The sequence below is a fragment of the Aspergillus bombycis genome (assembly GCF_001792695.1).
Source record: "Aspergillus bombycis strain NRRL26010 chromosome Unknown contig00003, whole genome shotgun sequence".
Taxonomy (NCBI): domain Eukaryota; kingdom Fungi; phylum Ascomycota; class Eurotiomycetes; order Eurotiales; family Aspergillaceae; genus Aspergillus; species Aspergillus bombycis.
In genome coordinates, this window is record NW_019170005.1 from 605731 (window position 1) to 629098 (window position 23368).

Consider the following 23368-nt stretch of genomic DNA (forward strand, 5'->3'; position numbering starts at 1 on the left):
GAAGAGGTTCGGTGGGGAGCCGATCCATTAAAGAGTAATCTCGGTGGTGTTCAGGTACGCGAAGTATTACACTGACTCGTACCGGTACTCCTCACATTGTAATCTGAAACTACTTCTCATCCCACAATTATTGGCAGTCGCAGTGTCCACTTGGATCGTCTGGATGGTACGCATCTATACGAATGAGTTACCGAGCACGGCATTCCGGACCTTTATCTGGAAACCTATACGGGATAGAGCAGACCGCCGTGGGTCAATGCGATCAGTCGTTAAATGTCGTTGAGGTTAAATTACTTTATTGGAGAAATGTTTGGGTGCCCCATACTTTTCTCATGCACCGTGAGCGAATTCGGCCCCAGGCCAAAAAAAAAAAAAAGCCAAAGAATTCCGCCCTCCTTCACGGGCCAATCGTTCTGCAGGAAATTACTAGTAGTTCCTCTTTTAGTGTCTGCTCGGTCAGTGCAAATTACGAGTTGCGCACACTATCAAGAGTTCCCCTTCCCAGCACAGGTAAATAGTAGGAGTAGCGAAACAATTATTCTCTGCATGTCTACGGAGAGCCATAGTAATGTACACCGCCGACGCCTCGCTGGCTTTTCAGAAAGCTGTGGAAGTTCGAAAACGAGCCAGATTCGCAAAGAACATGCCTGCACCTCGTATTGCAAGCCCTAAACTTTGGAGTAATTGGAATCGTAATTGCTCGGATGATCATTATAGTAATAATAATAAAAAAAAAGGAGATATCGAGGTATGATAACAAATACAAAGGAGCTCATAGACCCATCAAACATGCTCTCGGCTGCATCCTCCTTGCTGGGTATTGACAAAGAAGCAGGGGTACAGGAGATTCAAAAAGATGACACCAACGCCAGTGATAACAGAATCCGAATCATGCGATCATTTCAAGTTTTGGATTAAGATCTCGTTCAACGACTACCGGTCTCGAGAAACGTTTATACTTTGCTGGCATTCGGTGGGGGAGGGCCCGGTGGTGGCTGGTAGGCCCGCTCGGCTCCGTTGTGATACGCATGCGGCGGTGACTGCAACTCGATGCCCGTTTGCTGTCCTCCAAAGTAGCCGTAGGCTTGCGGTTGGGGTGTATACTGAGGCGGTGGCTGTTGCTGATAATGAGGGTCTGCATAGTAAGGATGTTGATGTTGTTGTCCGTAGGGAGGCGGGCCAGCAAGCCATGCCGTACCCGGATGAGGTTGAAGGCCGCGAGTGCGACGGCGGCGAGCGTTATGGCATCTAACAGGCCGTTAGCTTCATGCAACTGGCTCGAATTGAGGTCCTCTGCCAAGGGCTGGGGGGTGGAGGAACATACGCAAAAAGAAAGAATATGATGAAAGCACAACCAACAATGACGGCAAACGCTACCCAACGACCCCAATCATACCAGCTACTCGGCCTGCAGACCCATTCGCCCCAGGAATTATATCCACTACAAAGACACCGTTAGCCTCATTTCATTCCATTGACTCCATTACCGTTATGGATATTGGGCGATAACTCACCACTCTCGGCGGGCGTAGATGACACCCATCGTGGCTGAAAGGCCTCTTTATCCGAGGCCGACTGTAGGGCGGAGAATGACGTCGATCACAGAGAGGAGAGAGCTCCTAGTGCTGAGGAATCAGCAGAGTGAAAAGGGCAATAACGAGCTTAGCGATCTTCTTGGATGGTGAATACAAAATTCGAAGGAGCTCTTTCGATCCGAGCGAAAGAATTAAACCAGGACCAATGTAAGGGGAGGAAAGAAAGTGAAGTTCTTGTACGTCTGAAGGCAGCAACGAAACCGCAGCAGGAATGGCGCGGGTAAATTATGGAGACAATGAATGGACTTGGACCTTACGCGGAGTGTGGCTGGTGCTTGGCGGCCCTACGCCGACCGGTCTGTTTATTTCTTGGGTTACTTTTCCGGTGGGTAACCGTAGGATTTGGTAAGGATGCGCAATAGGGCTGGGAATCAAACAACAGGGGGGCAAATTAGATAATAATAATAATGATATTAGTAAACTACTACCTAGTTAACTATACGAAGAAAGGGGAGTCTTCAACACCTGGTCGAGTAATGTTCAAAATTCCTCGTAACGAGGGCATTTGATGGTTATTGCACACATTCGATATCTCCCCCTCTCAATTCCCTCGAATACTTCACCGCATCACTAGGGGCTATTCCGAGTGGCAAGCGAGGACGGCCGATATTATAGCTCGCCTCGGTTCTGGATGTATAATCATGGTCTAAGCCACCAAGCACCTGACTTGATTGTTTCCTCCCGCGCGAAACTTACGAAGTTCAATAGTTCGTGATTTGCTGTCTGGCTTTGCCCCCGGTTACTCGGATGAGTGATTACTAGTAGTTTCAGTTTTTGTTCCTGCACAACTTTCAGCATACTCGAGTCTCGTGAGCAACTGTGCACAGCCTTTGGTACTACTAGTCGTGGACTCCAGCTATTTCTAGAATTTTTGAATGCATGGTGAGCATGACATCTCTAACTTATTGGTCAGTATCGCGCAGGTTCGACATCGGTGTGGTCCCGGTGAAAGGTGCAATGCTTATCCGTCAGACTGTCCGATATCGACAGTGAAATACCCGTGATCCACTGAGTTGCTGGCAACCACCTACTAGCTCGAGAAGGGGATTGATAATCCCAGTGAAGGGCTTTCGAATTGTCGGCCACACCTGGTTATGTCTTATGATTTTCGACAACTCATAGTGTCACACCGGTATATGTAGGTATCCAATACTCCGGGTGGAAAACATGTGACATGTATATCAACCAAGTATTTCGATATCATCGGAAGGATAGAAAATGGACTGGAAACCAAGGCCGATTTTATATTCTAGCCTATGTAGGATTGCAACATGATGGTGATTCGCTGAAGGATCAAGAGCGCCCGCCAAGATATATTAAGAGGGCGATTCGCAACTCAAGCATTTCTGTGTACCACTAGGTCCAACTCAGGTTCTTTGCTCATCCTTAGTAATAGGAGTACTAGAACTAACTATGAGAAAAAGTGGATTGCTCGTTGGAACCAACATAAAATCTCCATGGATTGATCGCAAGGTGCTGCAGATGATACAAGAAAAGTACGTAACAAATAAGGTAAAACCGAAAAATGGAATGGACATGTAACCTGTCCTTGGTCGAGGTCACTCCATCGTAGTAAATGACTAACTCGATCACCAGGCCACCAAAGCAACCTTAGCCGATCGACAGGGATATGAAGCAGACCGTGATTTGCTCATGACTGGGGAATCTATGAATAGGATCCTAGAAGCCTTTGAACTTTGGCAGGTGTTGTTGGCGGGGTTGGATTTGCTGGTTCGCATGAGGGCTTGATTAGTTCCCGTCTTCGCATCTGCAATGCCAACGCATCAGTTGGTCTGTGTGCTCTGCTCCAACACAATCCTCATAAATAAGACAGGCGCCAGTATCTCTGTTGCCCCCCTCGCTCCCTCTTTCAAAGCTACTTGGCCCTGTCCTTTGGCTATGTAATTCAACTCGAAATGTGGATTTGCCCGAGGGTTTACAACGTTACTAGTATATATCTCTCGGACTAGCCCCGGACCAATGCTCATAGTGGTTCTCCTTTCCAACTCACGTGTCTCCCATCTCAGACGTCATATAATTCCAAAGCCAATCACTAGGAGATCGGGCACCAATGCCGTCATAATATAAACCCACTAAAAATTACATAGAAACATGGGTCATCATGCAACGAATGAAATTAACAAACAGTGAAGGAGAAGCTGAATGAGTGCACGGGCTGAAGCCCAGAGGCAACACAAAGCAAACAAGACAAAGAAAGAAAGAAAGAAAGAAAGAAAGAAATCAACATCAATGACGCTAAAGTTTAATGTGCCTGGTTCACATCGTCAACATCATTACATCGGAGGCTGCAATCCAAGAAGCTGAAAGAGTCTACAAAAGTTTAGGCCTGCGGCCTGGAAAAGAAGGATGAAGCAGGTACTATTTCCCACGACATTCATCGACTGGCTTTGGCGATTAACCAGTGCAGAACCGCATCAAGGTTAGTCTCTTCTTTGGCACTGATTCCATAGCAGCTCACTTCGCGATGGGTAATGGATTTCAGATCCATCGCGTCAATCAGTTCATCAACGGATAGCTTATTCGGGAGGTCGGACTTGTTCCCAAGAACCAACAGCGGAATACCTTCAAGAGTGGGTTTGTTCATCAACTCGTGCAGCTCATCGGTGGCGACCGGAAGTGCAGCGCGGTCCGCTGCATCAACGATGTACCTGGCCTGAATGTCAGAATAGTGACCACGGCAGTGGGTCCTGTTCCAGAGAGGACAAAAGAGGTGGACTTACACTATCGCATTTACACCGCGGCAATATCGCTCCCACATTGGTCGGAACCGCGGTTGGCCTCCCAGATCCCAGCTAGATGAGCGTTAGCACCACGATACAGGGACCATAGCGGACAAGCGCTGGTACACTGACCATTTCAAGGTCACATGGCCTTTCTGAACCCGTTTCGTGTTGAAGCCAATGGTGGGGATGGAACTGTGGGGAGGTTTAGCAAGAGAAATGACAACCCTTACGGCTAGGCTATGCCTACTCTCTGACTTACTCTACAGTAAACTCGCCTCCCTACAGGGTTCGTTAGGTCACGTTAGCGATGGTGGTCGAAAGACTAGATCGGTCGGTCCAGATGAACGGAGGCATACCGCAAGCACACGCAAAAGCGACGATTTCCCTGCATTCTGCAGCCCGATCATGGTGACATCCATCTCCGTCGCCCTGCAATTTCGAAATACAAAGTACCGCTCTTAGCAAGCCGAACCTTTTTTGTTTTTGCGGGGACGGGCCGGGGAACTATTTCCGGGAGAACCGCAAAAAGCGATGATTTATTGGAACAGCGGCCCACTTACCAAAACATCCTCAGGAGCCAGTCATAAATCGTCCGAAAGATACCCGCCATGTTTGCGATTAAGAAAAGAAAATGAAAAAACAAAGAGACCTCACTGTTCGTACAAGAGAAATCAACCAGATAGGAATGAAGGGAGAAGAAGGGACAGGATGGCCAAGAACGGTCGAGAGAAAGAGAAAACCAACAGAATGGTCGATTGTTCTGCCGCGAAGTGGCGATGGTGGGTGAAGATATTGAGACCTAGGATAAGAGTTTTGTAAGGTTAAGAGTGGGGATGGTGGGTTTGCTGAAAGGACTCGAATCCCGCGACACCGGCGGACCACGAGACAATGAATGTAATCAAATAAGACGTGAGGAAGAATAAGTAAGCCTAGTGGTAGTGAGAATGGGACTTTGGGGGACGCAGGGAACAAGACGGCGGAAAAGCGACGTGAGGTCTGGAAGAGGAACGACACCGAATCAAGTCGAGCTGAACTTGATTGAAGGGGGCGGCGGCAGAGAGACTCCCCAGACCAAAAACGTTGCGGAGAGAGCGGCTATCTTTTGCAGTTTCAGGCGCGCTTCCTTCTGATGAAGGCAATAGGGAATGATATTTCTGCTTTTTGCTCACTGCTTTGCGGTGAAACTGAAGTGCTCCGATCTATGTGCACGCATGACCGCTCGTTCTGCGCCGCTTTGGAGGGGAGCGCTTAGTGGCCCCTGTCACTCATTTCCGTCAGTCTGGACGAGGTCAAAGTCCCTACAGGAGTTAGTTCGAAAGCCAGTGGTTCTGTCGCACGGAGAATGATCTTGAAATTGCTCTGGGAAAAAAAAATAGTAATAGTGACCCAATCAGTGAAGACAGATCCTGTTTCGATTTGTAATTCCTATTCGAAAAGTGAATGCACTGTCTTATCTGGAGCCCGAAAGGGGAGCAAGAAAGCAATGAACTACTTCACCAAAACGTTCAACGCATCTATCAGCTTGTTTGCCTTGTTGCCTAAGGCGGCGTCCCGTCCCGCACATGGGTCCCGTGATGCAAGCCTTGCATAACGTGCTACTGCCTGCGGCCTCAGGCAGAAGCGGCACTGCTCATCTTCACCACGATCTATCAGCACGTGATGATATCTGTCCGCCGGTTCCACCTCGAAAAATTTCCCCGTCGCAGCGACAGGAAGGCTTCATTCAGACCAGCGCTCGTACTCCAATTGCGAGTCTCATTCCCTCTTGGTCACTCTTCTTCCCTCGCCTTTGATATCTGCGGCAGGAGGGGATGAGCTCTTGAGGCAAACCAGTCACACCGAATCACATCGACTGGAGCCTCGGCTTGTATAGACTGAAGTGTACAGTTGAAACTTTTTTTTTCACCTCCGATCCTCCGGGAAGAAAAACGTTTTCCTCGATCAAAGTCATTCCAAATTCACCATGGCTCCTGCTAAGACAGACACCAATTGGTCTGTCAATTATGATGTACTCAGACGGGAGCAGCTATTCAAGAACCCCCCCAAGGATCGTACAGCTTATCCTGCACTAGCAGCCTCTATCAAGCCGCACGTTGATTCTTTCAATGCGCTTTTCGAGGACAGCAAAGTTTTGGAGGCGGGATTGAAAGATATTGGCACCAAGACATTCCTCGATGGCGAAGCAGAAACTCCCGAGCAGAAGAAGACTAGACAGGCAGAGGGCCGAAAGGCACCGAAGCGGAACAAGCTCCATGTTCGCATCAAAGAAGTCTTCCTCGAGAAGCCTGCCATCCCCCCGACGAACAAGTTCACCACTCGTAACCGCAATATCTACCCATCCGAATGTAGAGAGAGACATGCGACATACCGTGGCAAGCTGCGCGCAAGGATTGAATATCGAGTGAACAATGGAGATTGGATGGAGGCTGTCAGAGAATTGGGCCAGGTTCCTATCATGCTGAGGGTGAGTAGCTGTAGTGGGCCTATATTGGAGGTTCTCTTATTTCTGGTCTGACTAACGTGAGTGTGGCATAGACCAATCGATGCCATCTGGAGAAGGCAACTCCCGCGGAACTTGTTGAGCACAAGGAAGAGTCTGAGGAGCTGGGCGGTTATTTCATCGTAAACGGAAACGAGAAGTTGATCCGAATGTTGATTGTCGGAAAGAGGAATTTCCCCATGGCCATTATTCGTGGCTCCTTCGTTAAGCGTGGCCACACATATACCAAATATGGTGTTCAGATCCGATCCGTTCGTCCTGATCAGACGTCCCAGACTAATGTCCTACATTATCTGAGTGATGGTAATGTTACTTTCCGTTTTTCATGGCGCAAGAATGAGTATCTCGTCCCGGTGATGATGATTCTTAAGGCGCTGGTGGAGACAAATGATCGCGAAATCTTCGAAGGACTGGTTGGCAGTGCCTCTTCTGAGGGAATTAACAATACATTCGTCACGGATCGTGTGGAACTTTTGCTGCGGACATACAAAGGATACAACCTGCATAGTCGCTCAGCCTGCCGGGCTTACCTGGGAGAGAAGTTCAAGCCCGTCCTCGGTGTTCCAACGGACATGTCCAATGAGGACGCTGGCACTGAGTTTCTTCGTAAGGTTGTATTGCCACACCTTGGTAATCAGAACGTTAGCGAGACTCAGGACTACGACAAGTTCAAGTTGATCATGTTCATGATCCGGAAACTTTACGCTCTTGTCGCTGGCGACTGTGCTCCTGACAACCCTGATGCCGTCTCTAACCAAGAAATCCTGCTTGGTGGTTTTCTCTACGGTATGATCCTGAAGGAGAGGCTGGAGGAGTGGGTCAGATCTTTTGGCCCTATCCTGAGAGATTGGAGCATGCGCAACCACGGCGCGAAGTTCACAGATCCTTCGTTCGAGAGAGACTTCTTGAGCAAGGTCGTGAAGCGGTCAAATGAGAACATTGGTGGTGCGCTGGAGTACTTCCTATCGACTGGTAACCTCGTCAGTCCTACGGGTCTCGATTTGCAGCAGACATCCGGTTACACTGTCATGGCTGAGAAAATTAACTTCTACCGGTTCATCAGTCATTTCCGAATGATTCACAGAGGTAGTTTCTTCGCACAATTGAAAACTACCACTGTTCGTAAGCTGCTTCCTGAAAGTTGGGGTTTCCTGTGCCCTGTTCACACACCTGATGGATCGCCTTGTGGTCTACTTAACCATCTTGCACACAAGTGTTTGATTTCCACCAGTGATATCGATGTTTCTCACCTCCCAAGACTCTTGGTCCAGCTCGGTGTGCGTTCGGAGTCTTCTGTCTCATTGGAGGAGAGCGTAACGGTTCAGTTGGATGGCAGAATTGTCGGTTTCTGCTCACCGAAGCAGGCTCGCATGGTCGCTGATACCCTGAGACACTGGAAGGTTGAGGGCAGCCACAATGTTCCTCGAGAGCTGGAGATCGGATATGTCCCTAACTCTAACGGTGGTCAGTATCCCGGTATTTACATGTTCTCGCAAGCAGCTAGGATGTACAGAGAGGTTAAGTACTTGCCCCTGGACAAGCTTGATTACGTGGGACCATTCGAGCAGCCCTTCATGGAAATCGCCTGTTTACCATCGGACCTTGTCGCGGGTGTTTCGACGCACATCGAGTTTACACCGACAAACATCCTCTCTATTGTGGCTAACATGACTCCTTTCTCCGATTACAACCAGTCGCCTCGTAACATGTATCAGTGTCAGATGAGCAAGCAGACAATGGGAACGCCCGGAACAGCCATCGATTATCGTACAGACAACAAGCTTTACCGACTGCAAACCGGACAGACACCGATTGTGCGCCCCCCTCTTTACAATGCTTATGGGTTGGATAACTTCCCGAACGGTACGAACGCGGTTGTTGCTATTATCTCGTATACGGGTTATGACATGGACGACGCTATGATTATCAACAAATCTTCACACGAACGTGGATTCGGTCACGGTACAATCTACAAGACAAAGGTCCACGCCCTCGATGAAAAGGAGTCGCGAAGGAACAAATCCAGACGTGAAATTACCAAGTTGTTCGGCTTTGCTCCAGGAGGTGAAATTAGGGCCGAGTGGCGTAACACCATCGATGAAGACGGTCTTCCTCACATTGGCGCTAGGGTTAAAGAGGGCAGTCTCGTCGCTGCATACCACAACGTGCGTTATGATGCAGCATCAGACTCCTATGTGAATGTCGATGGCATCACCCATTTCGTTAAGTACAAGGACGCCGAAGAAGGATATATCGACAGCATCCGTATCATGGGTGCCGAGACCGGTATCGAACCGTGCCAATCCCTCAGCGTCAAGTACCGTATCCCGAGAAAGCCCATTATTGGTGACAAGTTCTCCTCTCGTCACGGACAGAAAGGTGTCTGCTCCCAACTCTGGCCCGCAGTTGACATGCCCTTCTCTGAGAGTGGCATCCAACCTGACCTTATTATTAACCCTCACGCTTTCCCATCTCGTAAGTCTTTATCTTTTGATTATATCACCTAAAATCTTCCTTGACTGACCGATGGACAAAAGGTATGACAATCGCCCAGATGATCGAATCCATGGCGGGCAAAGCTGGTGCTCTTCACGGCCACCCCCAGGACTCGACGCCCTTCCAATTCTCCGAGGAGAACACCGCTGCCGATTACTTCGGCCACCAACTCCGCAAGGCAGGCTACAACTACTACGGCAACGAACCACTCTACAGTGGTATCACTGGCAAAGAATTCGCCGCCGATATCTTCATCGGTGTCGTCCACTACCAGCGTCTCCGTCACATGGTTAACGACAAATTCCAAGTCCGTACCACCGGTCCTGTGAACTCCCTGACCGGCCAACCCGTCAAGGGTCGTGCCAAGGGAGGTGGTATCCGTGTCGGTGAGATGGAACGTGACTCCCTCATTGCCCACGGTGCCGCCTTCATCCTCCAAGACCGTCTCATGAACTGCTCTGATACCCAGCGTGCCTGGCTCTGCCGCGACTGTGGCTCCTTCCTCTCGACACAGGTCGCTCTCGCCGGCGGTTCCGGAAAAGCCCGCAACCAGGGCGCCGCTGCCGCCGCGAAGGCTGCCTCTAGCCAGCTTACGCAGGCCAGCGGCTCCTCCGGCATCGTGCGCTGCAGACGCTGCGCCCGCGAAGCTGTCTTCGAGGACTCCCGTGCGATCACCTGGGAAGACGGTGATGGCCGTCGTTACGTTGGCGGTGACAACGTCACTGTCGTTGCTGTTCCGGGTGTGCTTCGGTACCTGGATGTTGAGCTTGCTGCCATGGGTATCAGGATGAAGTTCAAGGTGGATAACTAATCGCCCCGCTCAACGTGAGAGATGTCTATTATATCTTGCATCTCAAGAGCAAAGTAAGAAAGCAAAAAATGACATGAAAGCACCTGACAAGATTTTACGTTGGCTCGGGAATAAAAGCTTGTATAGATGGGGAGTATTTAGCAATATTTTGGTTCTTGGATGTGTACTTATCTATCTGGGATGAGAGTTTTGTTTAGTATATCATAGCATTATAGTATAGTTCTTTTCAACTTCATACTGATCTCTCTTTTTTAGTAGGATGTACCACGCTCTCTTTGAATTGATAGCAATGAGACTTGGATACCCCATTACTGCTTGCCAAACAGGCACAGACTCATAGAAGGAAGTTTCTTGTATGCCTAAGAAAAGAAAATTGATATATCATGTCTACCATGAGAAACCATCCAAGACACTGCACATTACAACTCCGACGTGACATTCGAGAATTCGCCCTTCTCCAACTTCGTCTTCCAGAAGATCGGGTTCATGTCGTCAAAGCCGTGGTGCACCCATCCCTCTTCCTTGACGTGGTACAGGTTGATGAAACCACCAGAGTAGGCGTCACGGTGCATAGCAGCCAGGATACTTCTCCGGCCGAGCTCAAGGGCCTCCTCCTCAGTCAAGTCGTAGCGGTAATTGGCATCCAGCACACCGTAGGCGAATGTCTGACCGGATCCAACACAGAACAGGTTGCCCGGGAGTCGGGTGCCGTCTGAGTCGATGTAATAGAGAGCTGGACCTTCTTGAGGGGTCATCTAATCACAGTGGAAATGCATTAGCTTCGATCGTTCTTGGGGTTATAATATGATGGAACGGGCCACATACTCCTGCTAGCATTGTTCCCATGCTCAGACCGTATCCCTTGTAGGCGTATGTCAGGTTGGCGAGAATCTTGGACGCGGCTGCAACAGTGATACGGCGCTTGTGGCGGATTTCTACCAATGGTTAGCATCAGACACATTCTAACAATATGGGGTATAAGATGATGAACTAAGCTTACCATGAAGTGTGCATTGCTGACTCAAATATCTCAACCAGTATTGGCAATCCTACATCCAGGCATTAGCACAATGGCCTAGAGGGCATCAAAAATATCCACAGGGCGCTATATTAATTCCCAGATATAATAGGGTACATACCGCAGCACCACCCGCCATAGTACCTAGAAGACCGGGAGTCGGGGCATTGTTCGCCTTATCCTCACCACGACTCAACCGCGAGACGGGAATAACCTTCTTCACTGTCTGACTGGCAATCCAATTTCCAGCGGTGGCTCGAGAGTCTGTCGCAACAATCTATGTACCGTTTGTCAGCGGAGAACGAAGGGGACCAGCTAATCGGACGGCGTACAATTCCGCCCTGGAATCGGAAGGCCAGTGTTGTCGTTCCGTGAGCAAGTTTGATGGGGCAGCTTGGGTTCGAGTGGTCATCAGTCATAGCACGGAGCCAAGATCTTGACTAGACGAAGGAGTCGGGTTAGCTAGTGTCTCCGCTTATTCGGCATATTATATGATCTGTTTGGTCTTCCGGCGTTGGGTAGGCAAGCGGTAGCATCGCTATCGCGCTCTTCCGCGTGCCGACGCCACGCACCAGATTCATTGGGCTGTGCTCACGTTGTCAACTGCAGGAAGGTTGAATTTCAGAGAGAGGGGAGGAAGGCTCTCTGTGAGGTCATGCTGTTCTTGTTCGGAGTAGAACTCATTCTGATGGGCCGGGCGGCTATATTGGGCGACCAACTTGTCCATGATGGGCGGCGATCTAAATCGGTATCGGAGGGAAGGGGGAACAACAAGGTGTAGTTGATATACAAGCGCAGATGGCGAGGAGGTGGGATGGAGGAGGTCGAGCTTCTGGGCGGGAAGAGAGCTTCCCAGATGATGCTGTAGCTCCGTCCGCGTCACGCCTGCCGCCTGGGTCACGTGGCCATATCGCTTACTTCAGGCCTTATCGCCTGGTCAGTCCCATGCATCTTCATACTTGGTACGGAGTACTACTAGTACTCATATATTTATCTCTCCTAGAATCTCCCCACTCAGTCGCAAGTAAAGAGATCGTCCTTCGGTGGGGGTTTCTTGCTTGGAGAATCTGCAATCAATGTTCATACTCGCATACTAATATACATAATAATACTCCCAAATTAACACGGGGAAGAAACCAAGGTAAGACACGACGGTTGACCAGTTTAATACGGGACAGCGACGGTTTGAGGAATGCCCCAAGCTGCCTGGGGCTGTTCCTGGAGCTTTTCCCGAATAGATCCGTTGGCATCATCCGTGGCCTCTGTCACTTTTGTTGCCTCCGTTCCTTCCGTCAGCTCAGTGGAGGGCTCGTCAAAGTGCTGAGTCGGATCTGTGACGGATTCATCGATGCTTCGACCGCTCACAGCATCTCCATTGACCCCCGCGGACACATCTGTAACGGACTCGTCCCAGCTTCTAGCTGCGCTGACGGACTCAACGTGTTCCTTTGTTCCTGGAATAGTGTCGTGAGCTCTAGGTGTATATCCAGTGATATCGGGAGTGGCTCCATATATACCCCTAGCTCCCTGCGTACTGGACTCTCCGTAACCCTCAGCCCCAGCGGCGGTATCAACACGCTGCTTAGTTCCCGGGATGTAAGTGATAGTATTACTAAGACGACTATACGTATCCCTAGTTGGCTCAACAGGCGCTGTTACAGGCTCTTGGAACTCCTGGGCTTCGGTCACAGGTGGAACACCCTCTTGAGTGCCAGACCCATACTCATGGACATATTCGTTGGGGCCTTCGGTTTCGGGAATACCTTGAGTCTCGGGGATATATTCCTCAGTGTAACGAACATCTGAAGCCGAGCCATTAATATCCCTAGTCGAAGCAGTCATCTCACGGCCATCTACTTCAGACGAGCCGACGGTGAGTGCTTGACTATCCCGAGCCACGCGAGCCGCCGGGGCTGGAAGGAGCGTGCTATCATGCAAGTGTCCAGCTGAGGTCGGGATAGGCACGGTAGTACTCTCCCAGGAGCGGAGACCTCTCTCCGCGTCTTGAATGAGCTGACTTGCCTCGTCACCACGATCATAGTCTTTCCGAGGCTCCCCTGGGATAACAGGCGAGTCATCGAGAATACCCAGCAGACGGCGGGCATGACGGGCGAGCAAAATCTGCTTCTCACCCCTCTCAATGACAGCCGCCAAGTGGATATCGAAAGCCTCCTTGAGTTTGGCCCTGGTCTGAGAAAAATTAGCATATGCCGCGATTACTCTAGGTAGCTAGAGTTGACACGAACCATGTTGGTCAACTGAGCTTCAGCAACCAAGCTCTGCGCTTCCGCTCTCACAAGCTCCTGTTCCAGTGTTTCCAGCCGGATACTCTCGGGATCCTTAATCTTCAGTCTCGCGATATCGTCCTGAATCTTGGCTCGATGATTCCGTGTCGGTTGAATCGAGTTCTCCGTTTCACGAATGTGCTTGAGGACCGTCCGATACTCTTCCAAGTATGATGCGAAAATCTCCTCTTGATCGCCCATTTCGGCGAGCAGCACGCCCAGTTTATCAGTGATGTCCGATACCGCCTCGTCCTCCGTGGCCTCCCCCCAGTCGGAGAGCTCTTTCGCGGTGGACACACGCTCACGACCGGCCTTCTCATAGGCACTGATCGCCGCATTCTCATTCTTGATCAGGCGGTTCATCCTCTTGCTCAGCTCGGGCTGCTGCGTACCGCGCAGCGTCGCGAAACTGAAACGGCTCCGCGAAGGAACCGAATTCCTCCTTCGGACCGACAGATTTCGATTCCTAGGTCATATTAGCCTGGCACCTAAGCTCTGCCATTGATCCTCGTACATGGTTGGGCTGCCACCAAACAAAATCACAAAGTAATTGACACCCAGTCGCGACAACTTTTTCAGAAGTGGCGAAATGGGATTGCCGAGCTACTGATAGAATATCCTAATAGAGAATTGCGCCTTCCTCGCAGGTCAGACAATACAGCTTAGTAAATGGTGCACACGAACGTTCGCCGGTTAGAACAGTACTAAACTAGATATATTTTCAAAAGTACGAACCCATGTTCTCCAGGCCATGTACTTTTACTTTATGATCGCATCGACCGTGCGAACGGTACTGACGTCATGCGGGAGAAGCGGAAGTTTTGAAGTCATATTGTCCAAATGCAGACAAAGCGAAGCACAGTTACCATGGATAGCAGCCCTCTTTGTCAGGCCGGGGGGCGAGTTTCGCCTAAGCTTATCTGACCCATGCTTGGTTCGGGATGAGATCATGGAGCAATATAGCCACGGAACACCAATGCACGTCTGAATACTGTGTATATCGTCGTAGTATCTAATCAATTACCAGAAAGAAAACCAGGAAAATGACACAGGAATAATCAGAAACCGAAGAAGAATACCAATCAAGAAACATTTGGACCAAACAATCCCAACCCCAAACAAAACACCCTGAACCCTAACTCCCAACTCCAAAGCGCCCATGAAGATGTCTTCCAACAATCCTACACCCGAATATACTCCACATCCTCCGTCCACATAGGCCTCCTCCTCTCCCTTTCCCTTATCCGCCTCCCTTCAGGCTCAATATACTCCACACATCTCCGCTCAGGCAAGAAATCCCGACTCCCAAGCCACCAGCCCTTCCATCTTGAAATCGGAAGCGATTCCTCTACTGTCCGGATCCGCCGTCTCGACACAGTCGTATATGACGACCGCGGGGACTCGTAGTGGCGTGGATGGGCGTGTCGGGGTGGGCAGACACTCGTCGAGTCATGGCTGTCAGTGCTACTGGAGCTGGAGCTGGAGCTGCTACTGCTGCTGCTGCTGCTGCTGTGTCTGCGCCGACGACGGTGGGAGGGAGACGGGACTGAGACACGCATAGGTGGGTTTCTGAATTCGACGACTCGGATACAGGGGCCTTTGCCTTCGTCGACTTCGAGGAAGCACATTTTCTTTCTTTGGCCGTGAGAGGTGGATGGTAGTGGTTTGGGTTTGGGTGGTGTAGGGCTGTTGAAGTACAGGGAAGAGAGTTGCTGTATATGCGTGTATACTGCTGGTGTGTATACTTGTATATTATCGGTGTATGTTTGGAGATACCTCGTGTTATATCTCTCTTTGGTCTTCTTATGTTCTGACGGGTAGACACCGAACCTGGATGCTGTATAGCGGAAACAAGCTTCCAAAGATATATATACTAGTAAATTAAGCTACCCGGGGGTTAATGCTTTATACATGCCCTCCAAATCCTGCGAAGTGAGTAATAATATAATAATATTTCTAGGTCAGATCATCTCCTCAAGAGTCCAGCCTGACAGTTGGAATCACTTGATCCGGGTCTGTCAAGTCACATGTGGGCGACCATATCCGATGACATCCTCATCTATCACCCTATATACGTATGTGTAAAGCAGAGATGTCTACGTAAATGCGACTGATAAAATGCTGCTGAGTATTTATCGGAATTATAGAAGGTCGCTTTGGCGTGTGACTCCTGTAACCTGTGTATGCTTTTGTTGTGGGTTCTTCTGTGCTATATATACATCCAACCTGCGGATGACTATATATATTGGTGGTAGGCTATGCGCTGCCCTTCCACGCTCGTCTTTGTTATCCTGCCATGTATATTCCTTATGTGCTTATGTGTATGCGGTAGAATTTGTATATTGGTTTATTGGTGTTCTTGGTCGGTATATCGGTAGTTGTTGGATTTGTGTGTCGATATGTCTGATCACTTGTTCACTTACTGATGAATGCATACATACATTTAGCTCGTACTTTGAAGGTCTGAAGAGAAACCTCTCCTGTCTACCACAAAGACTCAAACTTCTACGAGAATACAGTAGATCATGAAATTCAGAAAGTATTAACCGTATCCCCAACCCGACACTGGATAGGTTCAGGATTCAAGAAACATCCCATCGCATTCCCTAACACCGCCCTCTAAGCAGGCGAGTACTCCCCATATCTAGCTCCTACACAAGCCACAACGACAAGAACTATGCAAGATAATGCACGTCGGATGTCAAATCCAAGCTTGCCCAAGCTAAACCCACACTCCTGATTCCCACCACCCTATATACCCTCCTACATGTACCGAAGACAGTGGTAGAAGATGGTTGATCATTAGACCGGTTGCTACTAGTAGTACCCTACAACACGAGTCGACATGTCTGGGATAGATATAGTGTTGTTTCTGTCTGGATCGCAGCCCTAACTACTAGACAGTATATCTCATAGTTGTCTTATGACTTGGTTGTTCAGTTATGTACCGTGATCTGCGAAATCAACCTGCCTCCCAAGGTATACAAGGCTAGACTGGACTGTTCTGGATACTGTGGATTCCGGAATTGTGCCATTGACCAGGTATACCTGCATAGCCATTCTCGCAGACAGGATACAAACATAAGAGTCTAGCCCAAGAGCCAAGCCACCCACAGTGCTGCCTAGAGTCCCCAAACTGCCGAGCTCAACACCGAAGGTCTCCCCAAACCAACCCCAGCTCCTTAAATCCAGAATGTGCAATGGCAAATGCACAGCCGCAGGGGGGGGGGAGGGGGGGGGGCGCATTTCTTCCGCACCGACCCATGGTTGCCACTAAAGCGTAAGCCAGGTGCAGTTGTGGATCGACAGGGAAAGCATGTAGGGGTTTCTCAGGGATGGGGTTCGGGCCCCCACAAGTAAGCAACTTGCATTAGCGTGCCACTGAACGACTGTTTAATGTAAGCTTAATAGACGGGCCCGAAGGCTATCTCCTTCAGAGTCTATACTATGCAACAAGTCGAGCGGGTTATTTTCGTCAGGAATCTTGGCTGGTTGAGGTGGTTATTACCAATCAGCTCTCTTGGCATGATGACAGCTTCTTGTTCAAGGATGTTGGCAACGCGTGGCCTCGGTGTGGTATCCTGGGATGCTCTATTGGTGACATCAACTGCTGTTTGGACTATGAGGTGATGGCGGTGCAGAGTCTTGGTGTGTCCACCTTGTGGATATAAGATGGGCGACATGTCGTCTCGGACAGAAGCCATTCATCTCTACACTTTCATAGTTACCACTACCTCAGTGTGCAGGTATCACTAGCAGCATCAGCATCATGAAGATGATGGGAAGCGGCATCGCCGCTCTTGGTCTGACGACCATCGTTAACACCATGTCCGCAATGGCCCAGAACCTGTCGTACGGAGCCGACAACTTCTACCGCAGCGACAGCGTCACCGTCCAGCCGATCACCTTCGAGAACCAGTACCGGATGACCATCGCGGGCAACCTCTTCATCCGCAACAACTTCACACGCAACAACAACAACAACAACAACAACAACAACAACAACAACAACAACAACAACAACAACAACAACAACAACAACAACAACAACAACAACAACAACAACAACAACTTCACCGCGCCGGCCATCGTGGTCGGCACCCGATGGGCGCCGTGAAGGAGCAGAGCGCGAACCTGTACGCGACGAAGCTGGCGGAGCAGGGCTTCGTGACGGTGTCGCTGGACCTGTCGTTCTGGGGCGGCAGCTCGGGCGAGCCGCGCAATGCAGTGTCGCCGGATCTCTACGCGGAGGCGTTCAGCGCAGCGGTCGACTATCTCGGCACGCAGGACTACGTCGACCGCGAGCGCATCGGCGCCCTCGGCATCTGCGGCAGCGGTGGCTTCGTGATCAGCGCGGCGAAGATCGACCCGCGCATCCGGGCCATCGCGACGTCGAGCATGTACGACATGGGCGCCGCCAACCGCAACGGGCTGCAGAAGTCGCAGAGTGTCGACGAGCGCAAGGAGATCATCGCCGGGGCGGCGCAGCAGCGCTGGACCGAGATCGACGGCGGCGACGTCTAGTACACCAGCGGCACCCCGGATGAGCTCACGGAGGATACGCCTGCTGTCGGACGTGAGTTCTACGACTTCTACCGCACCGAGCGTGGCGAGTTCACGCCTGAGGGCACCACGCCGAACCTCACAACCCACCCCACGCTCTCCAGTAACGTGAAGTTCATGAACTTTTATCCCTTCAACGATATCGAGACCATCTCGCCGCGTCCCTTGCTCTTCATCTCGGGTGACCAGGCACATTCCCGCGAGTTCAGCGAGGACGCTTATGCGCGTGCGGCCGAACCGAAGGAGCTGTTCTGGGTGCCTAGAGCCGGTCACGTCGACCTCTACGATCGCGTCGATCTCATCCCCTTTGGCAAGCTCACTCGGTTCTTCCAGACGAATCTCAGCAAGAGGGGAGCCAGGGCGGTCCGTTTCTGATCTAATACTCTATATAGAGTCGGTGGTGTAAACCAGATTGGTTCAATTTAGAGTCATGTACCCTGTTAGCCGATATATAATTAGCAGCTTTACAACTAAGCTGATCTAGATACTAAAATCTCATAGACACAAATCTATATGATTGTGTGATTTGCTCCTCCCCGGTAGATTCTCCATATAGGCACTGAAGTTGATTACTCCTTTTCTCTTAAGATAATGCAAAGAACCTCATATCCAAATCCTCTCGAGCCATAACCTCATCTTCCATGATACCATGCACATAACACTCACCCACCAACATACACGCTGTCCGTCCATCACCACTGGGTCGACCTGAAAGATAGCATGCCGACACCTCCCGCCGCCAATACGCGAACGAAAACACACCCTCAACTACCTTGGCACGCAGCCGCAGCACATAAGGCACCGTCGCACCGTCAAAAACACAACCCAAAATCCCCAAGCAGGGCTCGTCTAGAGACCCAACCGAGTCGACCTTCCTCCGTAGAGCAGAAATGTTTGGCGGTGATACCAGCCCAATGCTCGCCTGTGAAAATCCTGACGCGGCACCAAGGACAGTCCCCTCAGATACCGAGCACCTTCATAACAGGGAAAAAGAACACCTGGGTAGAGAAACGCCGATCCCCATGGATGACCGTTGCCACCGGCACTTTCACAAACTCTTGCATGGTCCAGACACGTCGAGCCCAGGGATGTTGCAGGAGCGTCGCGACGGAATCCCAATCGAACTGCTGCAGGTCCGCCAGCTGCGTCTCATTAAAGCTCTACTAGCTGGAATGCCGTGTGCAGTCCGTCCAGATAGCGATCTGACCGTCACAGATAGGCGTCGACTTCGCCCAGCACTTTGAGGGCCCGAGTGGGCTTCCCAAGCCAGACGAGCACATTCCGGGTCCTTGCGTAGATGTCCCCCATAATCTGCACCTGCTTTCCTTTCCTTTCTCCATCTGACTAGGGGAGCGGATGTATCTGGACTGCCCTGGGGAATCTGTTCTTTTTGGCATGCTTTCTTGTAAGGGATCAATTGGTGGAGGGATAACCTTTGGGACATGGCTATGGTGTGTATAGAGTGAGTTGACGCCTGGCCTGGCCTGGTCTGCAGAATGACTGAGAATGAGACAGTGTAATGACAGGCTGGATCTGCTGAGGTCAAACTTGGCAGTGCGAAAGTGAGTGACACTGTCGTTATTCGTAGGCATTGCTGGAGACCTATATGCTAAGGCTTATATGCTAAGGCACTGGTGGGTGGTTGTGTTCTTAGAGCAGATCAAGGCTTGGTATCGTGAAATTCAATAGTCGTCATGATCCTATCGTCTATTATACAGTACAGTATATCCTGCCGAACGCCGACCCATGTAGAGTATGTAAATTACATAGTAGAAAGGAATAAGAAATCAAGAAAAAGGTTCATCCCTCGGGACCGGCGTCAGCATCTGCCATCTCGGTATCCTGAGGATCTTGGGTATCTCCGGTATCCTGCCGCTCACTTGTATCGTGTCCTTCTGCGCCATTCTGTGTGATCCCGTTTGGTAGAATCCCATTTGTTTCGGGCTCATTTGGTTCGGCTGCATTTGGTTCGGCGCCATTTGGCGGTCCATTCGGCTCAGTGCCGTTGGTCACTGGAGGAGACTCTTTTGCATCGGTCTTCATTTCGTCGTCGTCTTCTTCTTCGACCTCCTCGTACACCCGCACCGTCTGGTCGAGTCCACAACTCACCATCAACCGCTTGTCGCCCAGCGTGCAAGTGTCAACGCCCAGTACCACTCCTGTATGCCCTTCAATCCGTTGCAAGGTCTTCTTGCTCACTACATCCCAACATAGAACGGCTCCATCTTCGCTCCCGCTGACCGCAAAAGCATGGGGCGGTGCGCCACGCACTCCGTATGTGCCGAAACCGCCCGACAGACTGTATTTCCGGTTGACGTGCCCCTGGTAGGTCTTGATACAGCGTCCTTCCACGTAATTCCACAGCCGTACGCAGTCGTCCAGCGACCAGGCCAGGACAAACTTGCCATTGGGTGAGAACTTGACCGACGTGACCGGTGGGTTGTCCTCGTGGACCAACGTGCGCAGGCACTGGCCCGTTGCCGTGTCCCAAATTCGAATCAGCCCGTCGGTCGCGCAGGATGCGATGAGGGTTCCGTCCCAGACGACGTCGATCCCGCCGACGGGGTCGGAATGCGCGGGGAGGGAACGCATCACAGTCGCAGAGCGCACGTCCCAGAGGAATACCGCTTCGTCGTAAGAACCGCTGACCAGCATGTTGCCCTTTGGCGAGAAGGCAATCTGGTAGACGTAGTTATGGTGGCCAACGAAGGGGATCGAATGCGCTTTGCCCTATACGGCGGGGAACACTTTTAGTGGAGACGAGCTGTCAGCCGAAGGAAGGGGGGCATACCGTCAGCACATTCCAGAGGCGGATCGTCTTGTCATCCGACCCAGAAGCAATGATAGCCCCATCCGGGCTCCAGGAGATTGTCGATACTCCTGCCAGATGGCCCTCGAACGTATGCACAAGCTTTCCGGTCAACGTATCCCACACCTTGACAGCCCCGTCGGCACCTAGAAGCGAATCAGCAGCCGACCCGGAAACGTACAAGACAGTTTCAAAACCCACCGCCACTGGCAATCATAGAGGAATCAGGCGAGAACCGCACGGTGGAAACCCCCCGTAAGTGACCTCGTAATAAAAACTTTTGCTGGTAATTGATCTTGTCCGGTTTGGGCGGCGGCGGCGGCGGCGGCGGAGGGACAGGCGTGGGCGACCGATCTGAATATGCTTGCTCGGGCTCTGCATTCCCTTCCCCAGGGGATTCGTTGTCGTCCGCATCAGCGTCAGCTCCCTCCTCGTCTTGGTAGTGTTCTGATGACGGCCCCGCGGCGCTCACGTCGGAGGGCGACGAACTGCGGCCCCGGTTGCGGGAGCGCCAATACACATCAGCGTCTACTGCCAGCTCATCTGGGCTTTCCGAGCCGCTGAAACTGCGCAGACGGGTGTTTGGACGCTTTGGAGGTAATGCTTTCTGTAAGGACCAGCTTGCGCGACGCCGCTCGGCCTCGTCGTGATCGGAGCCCGCGGCAAGTTCGTCCGATGAAGACTCCACGGGGGACTGGATGTAGCCATTTTCGCGGCTTGGGGACCGATCCAGTCGACGGCGCTTGGAGCGGTGGTTATTCCCGTCCATCTGATCAAAAATCCAGAAGGAACCAAGGGGGCGCGAGAGATTGAAGGAGAAACAAGGGCGCAGGAGGAACAATCGGCCTGAATGAATCTATCGCGAAGATCCAGAAGAATAATAATCCCCGGCCAATGAGAGACGGCGGTGGCAGGGCGGTGAGGGTGGCTGATCGCGCTTGTCGGCGTCATCCAGCAAAAGTTACTATTCCATGTTCACGCGGATGCAGCCACGTCGATTAGATCGCATAGGCACCAAATATGACCCATCGCTAGCTGTCCAACTTACTTAATTCCTAATAATTCATATATATCATTTCTGCTTAATCCCGCGCGGCCACCATGTCCGCCCAATCCACCGTCTACCCCTCCGAAGCCCCCTCCCAGATCCGCATCTTCACCCTGAACTGCTGGGGCCTCAAATACCTCGCCAAATACCGCCACGAGCGTCTCTCAGAGATCGGTCGCCAGCTGGCCCTGGCCGACCCTGCCCCCGAGATTGTCGGACTCCAAGAATGCTGGACACAACAAGACTACGAGAGCATCCGTGAGCAGACCCGTCACCTCCTCCCTTATGGCAAGTTCTACTTCGGCGGCGTGATGGGTGCAGGGCTCGCCATTCTCTCGAAATGGCCCATTGAAGAGAGCTCCATGTACGGATATCCACTCAACGGACGTCCAACGGCGTTCTTCCGCGGCGACTGGTACGTCGGGAAGGGTGTCGCCTGTGCTCGTGTACGCTTCGGTCCCGGAGCCGGCGACGTCGCCGAAGTGTTCTGCACGCATCTCCACGCCCCCTACGAGAAGGAGCCGAATGATTCGTACATCTGCCATCGCACCGCGCAAGCCTGGGAGATCGCCAAGTTGATGCGCGGCGCCGCGGAACGAGGCCACCTTGCTATTGGACTGGGCGACTTCAACATGGTGCCGTCGTCGTTCGCTCACCAGCTTATTCGCGCCCATAGCCCCGTCCAGGACGTATGGCAGGCTATCTACCCGGACTCATCTGTGGCCGCCCCCATCGACCCCATCGAACAGAAACGAGGCAAACCGACCCCGTCAGCCGAGTTCAACCTCCATGTGAACGGCGCCACATGCGACGGCAAATTCAACACCTGGCGGTGGACCAAGGAGGAACGCAAACGGCTGGAGAAAGGGGAGGATATCGTCGTCGACAAGGATGCGCCTTGCTCGAGGGGGAAACGGCTGGATTATATCTTCGTCGGCGACGGCGGATATCCGCCCGCCTTCCCTGCACCCCAATGGTCTGTCGAGTCTGTCAATATTGGTATGACACAGCGGCATCCCACGCTCCGTTGTTCGCTGAGCGATCATTTCGCCGTCGAAGCCACCATCACCCGCTCTGCTTGTCCCTCTGATGCGGACGACTCGATGGACAATAAGCTTCGCCAGTCCGTAATTCCGAATACAGCCTTATCACCAGACACCTATGACCGTATTATCGACATGATTCACACCTATGTTCAACGTGAACGGTCTCAACGTCGTTGGAGGCTCGCCCACTTTATTACATCCGTGTTTGTGTCCATTGGCTGCTTTGTCGGCGTCTGGTGGACGGGGGATCTGTCGTATGTGGCGTTTATCTTGGTTTTGGTCAGCACCCTGAGCTTCGGGGCTGGGATTTTGGATGGATTGATTGGCGGGCTGTTCATGTCAAGCGAGCTGCGCGCACTGAAGGAGTTTGAGTGGGAGGTGCGGAATGCGAAAGAATTGGTCGAGAGAAGCGGTGGATCTGGGAAGAAGTCGGAATGAGTACATGCAGTATCA

At 51.4% G+C, this 23368-nt stretch overlaps 8 protein-coding genes across 8 annotated transcripts; 3 read left to right on the forward strand and 5 right to left on the reverse strand.

Moving 5' to 3' along the window:
* Positions 1–953: 953 nt before the first annotated feature.
* On the reverse strand, positions 954–1543 carry ABOM_001003 (resistance to Congo red protein; the record flags this gene model as incomplete). The annotated part of the gene is made up of 3 exons (XM_022528133.1): positions 954–1248; positions 1325–1441; positions 1515–1543. The coding sequence occupies 3 exons, from the start codon at positions 1541–1543 to the stop codon at positions 954–956; spliced, it is 441 nt and encodes a 146-aa protein (XP_022394126.1).
* A 2447-nt stretch (positions 1544–3990) lies between these two features.
* Positions 3991–4949, reverse strand: ABOM_001004 (ADP-ribosylation factor-like protein; the record flags this gene model as incomplete). The annotated part of the gene is made up of 6 exons (XM_022528134.1): positions 3991–4264; positions 4337–4408; positions 4469–4531; positions 4599–4618; positions 4696–4768; positions 4900–4949. 6 exons carry the CDS (start codon positions 4947–4949, stop codon positions 3991–3993), a joined length of 552 nt encoding a protein of 183 aa, XP_022394121.1.
* A 1353-nt stretch (positions 4950–6302) lies between these two features.
* ABOM_001005 (DNA-directed RNA polymerase I core subunit RPA135) lies at positions 6303–10146 on the forward strand (the record flags this gene model as incomplete). The annotated part of the gene is made up of 3 exons (XM_022528135.1): positions 6303–6803; positions 6875–9314; positions 9377–10146. 3 exons carry the CDS (start codon positions 6303–6305, stop codon positions 10144–10146), a joined length of 3711 nt encoding a protein of 1236 aa, XP_022394122.1.
* Positions 10147–10565: 419 nt separating this feature from the next.
* pre2 (proteasome core particle subunit beta 5) lies at positions 10566–11891 on the reverse strand (the record flags this gene model as incomplete). The annotated part of the gene is made up of 6 exons (XM_022528136.1): positions 10566–10901; positions 10972–11081; positions 11147–11195; positions 11286–11441; positions 11497–11604; positions 11760–11891. 6 exons carry the CDS (start codon positions 11889–11891, stop codon positions 10566–10568), a joined length of 891 nt encoding a protein of 296 aa, XP_022394164.1.
* Positions 11892–12328: 437 nt separating this feature from the next.
* Positions 12329–13812, reverse strand: ABOM_001007 (sphingolipid long chain base-responsive protein PIL1; the record flags this gene model as incomplete). The annotated part of the gene is made up of 2 exons (XM_022528137.1): positions 12329–13354; positions 13411–13812. 2 exons carry the CDS (start codon positions 13810–13812, stop codon positions 12329–12331), a joined length of 1428 nt encoding a protein of 475 aa, XP_022394123.1.
* Positions 13813–17218: 3406 nt separating this feature from the next.
* ABOM_001008 (alpha/beta hydrolase) lies at positions 17219–18387 on the forward strand (the record flags this gene model as incomplete). Its single annotated transcript, XM_022528138.1, has 3 exons — positions 17219–17542; positions 17599–17967; positions 18007–18387. The coding sequence occupies 3 exons, from the start codon at positions 17219–17221 to the stop codon at positions 18385–18387; spliced, it is 1074 nt and encodes a 357-aa protein (XP_022394127.1).
* A 1425-nt stretch (positions 18388–19812) lies between these two features.
* Positions 19813–21590, reverse strand: ABOM_001009 (WD40 repeat domain-containing protein; the record flags this gene model as incomplete). The annotated part of the gene is made up of 3 exons (XM_022528139.1): positions 19813–20742; positions 20804–20967; positions 21023–21590. The coding sequence occupies 3 exons, from the start codon at positions 21588–21590 to the stop codon at positions 19813–19815; spliced, it is 1662 nt and encodes a 553-aa protein (XP_022394128.1).
* A 332-nt stretch (positions 21591–21922) lies between these two features.
* ABOM_001010 (inositol phosphosphingolipid phospholipase) lies at positions 21923–23353 on the forward strand (the record flags this gene model as incomplete). The annotated part of the gene is made up of 1 exon (XM_022528140.1): positions 21923–23353. One exon carries the CDS (start codon positions 21923–21925, stop codon positions 23351–23353), a length of 1431 nt encoding a protein of 476 aa, XP_022394135.1.
* Between the last annotated feature and the right edge of the window lie 15 nt (positions 23354–23368).